Source organism: Embiotoca jacksoni, unplaced genomic scaffold (assembly GCF_022577435.1).
Source record: "Embiotoca jacksoni isolate LCO1_2020_lvr unplaced genomic scaffold, fEmbJac1.0.p SCAF_117, whole genome shotgun sequence".
Classification (NCBI taxonomy): domain Eukaryota; kingdom Metazoa; phylum Chordata; class Actinopteri; family Embiotocidae; genus Embiotoca; species Embiotoca jacksoni.
The window spans coordinates 465,357-472,856 of NW_027185249.1; the positions used below are offsets into that span (position 1 = coordinate 465,357).

Below are 7,500 nucleotides of genomic sequence, written 5' to 3' on the forward strand. Positions count from 1 at the left end.
GCAAAGAATTGACAGATTCTAAAAAGGTGGATGTTTCACACACAACCCGACACACACAGAAGATCTATACGAGTCCAGAACCGAGTCCAGAACCGAGTCCAGAACCAGTTTAAAACTAGTCCAAAGTCTGTGTAAAAGTAGTCTACAACCGAGTCCTAAACTAAGTCCTAAATCTCTCCTGAACTTGTCCAAAAACGGGTCCTAAACTAAAACCAGGACTGAGACCAGTTTAAATTCAGTCACAAACATGGTTCAGATATTTACGGATTCTAGACGATCTACAATTATAAAAAGATATCTGTCAATATTTAATGGTGAGAAACATGTAAAAACTATTTCACACAGGGATTTCATCAGCCCCCCCCGCCCTCCGAGGGCCTCGACCGTCGGCCCCCCCGCCCTCGGTCGTGCCCCCACCCCGACCCCCGACGGCCCATCACCTGCTGATGGCTGAGAACATTATATAACCTGTCATGCTGATAAGAGGACGCTCGTGTTGTCGTCATATTTGAAACACTAAAAGCAAACGAGAATCATGTTCAGCCGAGACACGATGAATAAATCAAAACTAGAGAAGCAGAACGGAGCTGGAATTAAATCTGCAGCTTTTTCCTGCTCCTTTAAATCATTCATGCAGATAAAGCCCCGCCCACCTACACCACAGGCCTGTCAATCAAATAGCCCCACTCCCAAACATACAATGACACCATGATGACTTGTGGAAAACATTTACTGACTTTGTACTTCAGGAGAGAACTTGATGCTTTTGAATGGGATTCTATAGGAGACAGCCCCTAGTGGCCCTCGATGGTACGACAGATGGGATTCTATAGGAGACAGCCCCTAGTGGCCCTCGATGGTACGACAGATGGGATTCTATAGGAGACAGCCCCTAGTGGCCCTCGATGGTACTACAGATGGGATTCTATAGGAGACAGCCCCTTGTGTCCCTCGATGGTACTACAGATGGGATTCTATAGGAGACAGCCCCTAGTGGCCCTCGATGGTACTACAGATGGGATTTTATAGGAGACAGCCCCTTGTGTCCCTCGATGGTACTACAGATGGGATTCTATAGGAGACAGCTCCTAGTGGCCCTCGATGGTACGACAGATGGGATTCTATAGGAGACAGCCCCTTGTGTCCCTCGATGGTACTACAGATGGGATTCTATAGGAGACAGCTCCTAGTGGCCCTCGATGGTACTACAGATGGGATTCTATAGGAGACAGCCCCTTGTGTCCCTCGATGGTACTACAGATGGGATTTTATAGGAGACAGCCCCTTGTGTCCCTCGATGGTACTACAGATGGGATTCTATAGGAGACAGCTCCTAGTGGCCCTCGATGGTACGACAGATGGGATTCTATAGGAGACAGCCCCTTGTGTCCCTCGATGGTACGACAGATGGGATTCTATAGGAGACAGCTCCTAGTGGCCCTCGATGGTACTACAGATGGGATTCTATAGGAGACAGCCCCTAGCGGCCCTCGATGGTACTACAGATGGGATTCTATAGGAGACAGCCCCTAGCGGCCCTCGATGGTACTACAGATGGGATTCTATAGGAGACAGCCCCTAGTGGCCCTCGATGGTACTACATTTTCAGACTTCAGTTTTAAGACTTGAAGATTATGAAAACAAATTCTGAATCAAACAAACACAGCTCTCAGAATTATTAACAAGTTTAAATCATCTTTGGTTCTTTATCAGCAGGATGAACCACGTGTTGTGTTTTTCTTCTGCCGTAGGCTTTCTGTTGGTTTTATTGTGTTTACTCTTGTTTTTCCTGTTAATTTGCATCACCGTTTGTCTCTGCTGCCCCCTGCAGGTGCCGGTGGCTCACTGCTTTGGTCCGGCTGCTCACAAGAAACGTTTCTGCTGCGTCTGCCGAAAACAAACAGACGGAAACTCTGCGCTGCGCTGCGAAGGTCAGACCACAACCATCACTAGTCAGACCACAACCATCACCAGTCAGACCACAACCATCACCAGTCAGACCACAACCATCACCAGTCAGACCACAACCATCGCTAGTCAGACCACAACCATCGCTAGTCAGACCACAACCATCACTAGTCAGACCACAACCATCACCAGTCAGACCACAACCATCGCTAGTCAGACCACAGCCATCACCAGTCAGACCACAACCATCACCAGTCAGACCACAACCATCACCAGTCAGACCACAACCATCACCAGTCAGACCACAACCATCACCAGTCAGACCACAACCATCACCAGTCAGACCACAACCATCACCAGTCAGACCACAACCATCGCTAGTCAGACCACAACCATCACTAGTCAGACCACAACCATCACTAGTCAGACCACAACCATCACCAGTCAGACCACAACCATCGCTAGTCAGACCACAACCATCGCTAGTCAGACCACAACCATCGCTAGTCAGACCACAACCATCGCTAGTCAGACCACAACCATCACTAGTCAGACCACAACCATCACCAGTCAGACCACAACCATCACTAGTCAGACCACAACCATCACTAGTCAGACCACAACCATCACCAGTCAGACCACAACCATCGCTAGTCAGACCACAGCCATCACCAGTCAGACCACAACCATCGCTAGTCAGACCACAACCATCACTAGTCAGACCACAACCATCACTAGTCAGACCACAACCATCACCAGTCAGACCACAACCATCACCAGTCAGACCACAACCATCACCAGTCAGACCATTTCAACCATCGCACATTAAAAATAAAAAAAGCATTGAACTGAGGTTTTACCACTTATTTACTTGTAACACCAAATAAGCTTCGAGCTCTCAGACTTTGAACCTTTTTAATCTGAGCTGTAGTTACAGAGCTGCTGAGACCTGTGATTCAGATTACATGTCAGTGAAATGATGTGTGTGTGTGTGTGTGTGTGTGTGTGTGTGTGTGTGTGTTTCAGTGTGTGAGCTGCATGTCCACGCTGACTGCGCCGTCTTCAGTTGTGCCGACTGTCGCAGTTGTCACGTGGATACGACTCTGGAGCAGGTGCGTAAAAATAAGGATAAAATGTCTAATATCTGCAGTCATGTAATTCACTGTCTGACCTAATGGTGGCAGTGTTGTCTCTCTGTTCCAAGGTTTAAACCACAGACTGAATATATGAGTTTGTAGCTTCAGGTCTGTAAAATGGTTCTGATCCAGAAGTGTCTTCAGCTGCAATACCAGCGAGTGCCACTAGAGGTCGGCTCCAAAAAGCCTCCGGCTCCATAGACTCCCATTCAACTTCTCTCATCAAATCCAAAGTGAATAAAATGTGTCCATCAGTTATCTCGGTGTTGTTAGCTAAAGTCACTCCTTCTTATTAGTTACCTGGAGGTCCATCTGAAAATAATCCCTCATTCATTAGAAAAGAAGATTCAAGAAGACCTGTTTTTGGGGGCGTGTCTGTTTGATTGACAGGCCTGTGGTGCAGTCAGGTTACAGCTATCGGTGGGCGGGACGTAGTATCGTCAGGTTTCCAATCAGATCGGTCAGATCCAGCGCTGGCTCCTCCCCCAGCTCATCCAAATATGGTCACTTCCTGCTGCAAACCGCTATGGACTAAACTGAACTGCTGTCTTCACTGGTGACATGTAGTGGTGGTTCTTTTATTTTGAAATACTACAGTAGAAACTGATCTGTGTGTCTTTGCTGTCAGTTTAATGTGAAGCCGTGTTATTGATCAGAGTTCAGAGTGACGGATCACCTCTTTAATCAAAGACTTCCTGTGAACAGTAAATGAAGACGAGCTGATCTATCGCTCACAATGATTGATTAGAATCAATAAGATGAAGCTGATGATGACATCGTCCTACTCCTCTGCCTCCAGGATATGTTCCACCACCACTGGAGGGAGGGGAACCTGCCGGCGGCGGCGAGATGCGAGGTGTGTCGGCGGTCCTGCGGGTCGTCCGACGTCCTGGCGGGGTCGAGGTGCGAGTGGTGCGGCATCACGGTGAGTATCGAAGTTATCTACCACTCCTACCTCAGTAGTAGTAGAAGAAGAAGAGGCGGGCTACTTTCACCAAGTAAACAACAGAAGAAGAAAAAGAACCACAAGTGAAGTAAAAATGAAGAACAAAATACTCAACTCTTACTTGGTGGACAGGATGTAGGACGTTTTCATAAAAACAAAAAGGTTTTAAAAACTAAAGGCGAGCAGGGAGTCCAAAAACAAGGTGAGCCCACTGGGACCGGATCCAAAAAGAACCAAGAACTAAAATAGTGGAAATAACTAAAACTCAAGGAGAAAATAAAGAAACTAGGAACAAAGAACGAACATCTTCAGAAATAAACGCAAGGGGAGGGAAGGACAACGAGGGACAGACAAAAATCAGAGAAGGGAGGACAGTGAGGGACAGGTGTAACCGAATAGAGAAGACAGCGAGGGACAGTTTTTTTTTTTATTTTGGCTGTTTCTCAGTTTAACCCAGTAAAAAGGACAAACCTCAACAGTGTGTCCTCCATGTGTGTTGTTCAACGTGTGCAGAGCCACGCAGCGTGTTACCTCGGCGTGCCACCAGAGTGCGCTGTGGGGCGTCTGCGCTGCATGCTGCTGCATCCGGCCTGCGTCCGCCTCGACTCCAGGAACTTCAGCAAGATGCACTGCTACCGCATCACGGAGAGCTGCAGCCCCGAGCTGGGTACACACACACACACACACACACACACACACACACACACACACACACACACACACACACACACACACACACACAGACCACATCCTGTGATGCTGCTGACACGAACACTCGCCTGGTTTCCCGACAGCTTCACCGCTGAACTGAACGTGATGTTTTTCAGACGTCAGGATGTCAATAAATATAAACTGATGTACTTTTAATAAACCTTCAACATGTTCAGAGTTAAATTAAGTTTCAGCAGCTTCTCTCTTTATTTAAACGGTCAGTTCACCCACACGATTCACAGAAAACCTCTTTTATTATAGTTCAAACTTTAAACTCTGTTTCCCTCCATGTTTCCATCAGATAACTGCGATGACGTCGACTCGTCTGCGGCGCCGTGGAGAGACGGTCAGCCGGCCGCTCCAGAGGGTCAGTTCACCTTTAGATATGATGTCATGATTTCGAATCTTTCCCCTTTATTTCATCACAATTGGTTTTGATTGTTTATTCTAATTATTATTATATCTAATGACAGGACTCCCCCTGAAAAACCAAAACATCAAACTTTTAGAATTGATTCATGAAAACTTTATTTCAATAAAAAAATTATAAAACAACTTCAATTCAAAGACGAAAACACAAAGGACAAAACTTGAAGCTTTAAAATATGATCTTAATATTTCAGACTGATGGAGAATCCAGATTCACGTGTGTGTGTGTGTGTGTGTGTGTGTGTGTGTGTTTATTTATTTATTTATTCTCACCAACAGGTAAACAGTTCCTGAAGGTGTTTGACGGCGATGATGCGGTGAAGCGCGGCTTCTTCCGGTTGGTCTCCATCTGTCGAGCCACGAGGAACGAGGAAGTCGTGGTAAAGAGCTCTGTCTCTTTCTCGAAAACACGACACACACACACACACACACACACACACACACACACACACACACACACACACACACTGATACTGTGACTGCAGAGTAGAGCAGCAGGTGTGTGAACGATCACGTCTACGTCACCTCAGAAACCTCCTTTAAAGAGTTAATATGAACATTAATCTAAACGACGACCTTCTCCGACCTTCGACCTGCAGGAGGCGACGCTGAGGTCCTTCTACCTCCCCGACGACCCGCAGGACTTCGAGCTGCACGAGGTCGGCGGCCTGCAGCGTCTCCACGGCGACAACGTCCCGAACCGGAACGGCGGTCCGGACAACAGGAGCTCCCCGAAGGACGCCTGGCTGCTGAGGGCCAAACCACGAGACGGGGACGTCGTCACGGTGCACGCCGGCTGGCCCAGGTGAGGGCGCTGTGGTTAGAAAAAAACAAAGTCAACAAAGAGTTGTTAAATTTACAGCAGTTTTATTTGAATTCTTTAAAAACACAATAAACCGGCTGCATGTTCCGACTTCCCTTCATGAACTGTTCGTGTTTCAGGTCGGCTGCAGCTTTCGTTTCCGTTTCCGTCTCAGAGAGAAGCACAGCAGCTTCAGTCCTCACGGAGGTCCTCAGGCAGCTGGACAGACAGGTGAGACAGACAGGTGGACAGACAGGTGGACAGACACGTGAGACAGACAGGTGGATAGACAGGTGGACGGACAGCTGAGACAGACAGGTGAGACGGACAGGTGGACGGACAGGTGGACGGACAGGTGAGACAGACAGGTGGACAGACAGGTGAGACAGACAGGTGGACGGACAGGTGACGTGCTGGAGACGACATCGGACGTTTAATGTGACACTACAAACAATTTAAAGTAATGATTCCAGGATAAACAGAAAGAAATTATATTTTGTGTTTTAAAACTGTTTTAAGGTTTTATTTTATTTTCAAAGTACGAAATTACTTGTTTAAAAAACAAAACAACCTTCATTAAAATCATTAAAATTCAACACGTTGAGCTCCTGTGATGATGACGATGTTTGTTGTTTCAGGACGAAGATGTGTCAAACTTCAGCCTCTTGGAGGTCTGCATGAGCAGCAAGCAAGGTAACAACAACAACAACAACAACAACAACAACAACAGTAACAATGTGAACTAAAGGGTTACATAAATAAAAAATCCCAGCAAAGTTTTAAGACATCTAAACCTGCTGCAGGAGCACCAGGGGGTGGAGACTTGGTGTTGATACCACGCCTCCTGCCCCACCCAGATGTTAGGCCACACCCCTTGCACTTTCCCCCAGATAAATAAACTCTCCATTTTGAACATCAGCGACCGTCTCGACATAAAATCTGAGTCATTAAAACCATAAAGTTTAACATCAGAGCGGACTGACGGTTTAATATTGAAGCTCTCTGTAGGTCAAAAGGTCGTGACCTCTGTGTTTGTGTCCTTCAGTGCAGAGACAGACGCTGAGTCCTCAGGAGAAGATGTTGGACAAACTGCAGGAGATCAGGAAGGTGAGTTCATGAACTCGAGTCTGAGTGAATTATAAATGGTTTTCTGACATTTTTGTGACAAAATAAATTAATTAATAGAGAAAACAATCAGAAGATGAATGAAAAAAGATCCTGTAAAACCTGCTGTGCTGAATAAAAGGAGGATAAAGTGTGTGCGTGGTTTCCCAGCTGTCCCTGCGGCAGATGAACCAGACGCGGTTCTACGTGGTGGAGAACAGGAAGTGGTCGGTGCAGGTCGGCCTGCTGATTGGAGGACTGCCCCCCCTGCTGACCAGAGAGGAGTACGTCCAGCTGGTCGAGGAGCACCTGACCATCAAGAGTGAGTCGGCACAAACAAACGCCATCACCTTCATCTGCAGTGTTACCGTCCCGCTGCAGCGCCCCCTGCTGGGTGGAGAACCACAGTCGTCTGCAAGTAAACTACAAATATTGTTGTCTTTGGTCTCTGCAGCTCACCTGGT

At 47.1% G+C, this 7,500-nt stretch overlaps 1 protein-coding gene across 1 annotated transcript in view; it reads left to right on the top strand.

The window, feature by feature from the left end:
- Nucleotides 1-7,500, top strand: part of LOC138194913 (diacylglycerol kinase theta) — an 18,862-nt gene that overhangs the window by 3,228 nt on the left and 8,134 nt on the right. Inside the window, exons 3-14 of the mRNA XM_069143941.1 lie at nucleotides 1,832-1,931; nucleotides 2,935-3,020; nucleotides 3,844-3,969; nucleotides 4,504-4,657; nucleotides 5,003-5,068; nucleotides 5,410-5,510; nucleotides 5,730-5,935; nucleotides 6,073-6,163; nucleotides 6,571-6,625; nucleotides 6,978-7,039; nucleotides 7,208-7,358; nucleotides 7,491-7,500. The exon at nucleotides 7,491-7,500 is cut by the window's right edge and continues 29 nt beyond it. Coding sequence (XP_069000042.1) covers nucleotides 1,832-1,931; nucleotides 2,935-3,020; nucleotides 3,844-3,969; nucleotides 4,504-4,657; nucleotides 5,003-5,068; nucleotides 5,410-5,510; nucleotides 5,730-5,935; nucleotides 6,073-6,163; nucleotides 6,571-6,625; nucleotides 6,978-7,039; nucleotides 7,208-7,358; nucleotides 7,491-7,500 — 1,208 coding nt within the window. The remainder of the gene's footprint in view (nucleotides 1-1,831; nucleotides 1,932-2,934; nucleotides 3,021-3,843; nucleotides 3,970-4,503; nucleotides 4,658-5,002; nucleotides 5,069-5,409; nucleotides 5,511-5,729; nucleotides 5,936-6,072; nucleotides 6,164-6,570; nucleotides 6,626-6,977; nucleotides 7,040-7,207; nucleotides 7,359-7,490) is intronic.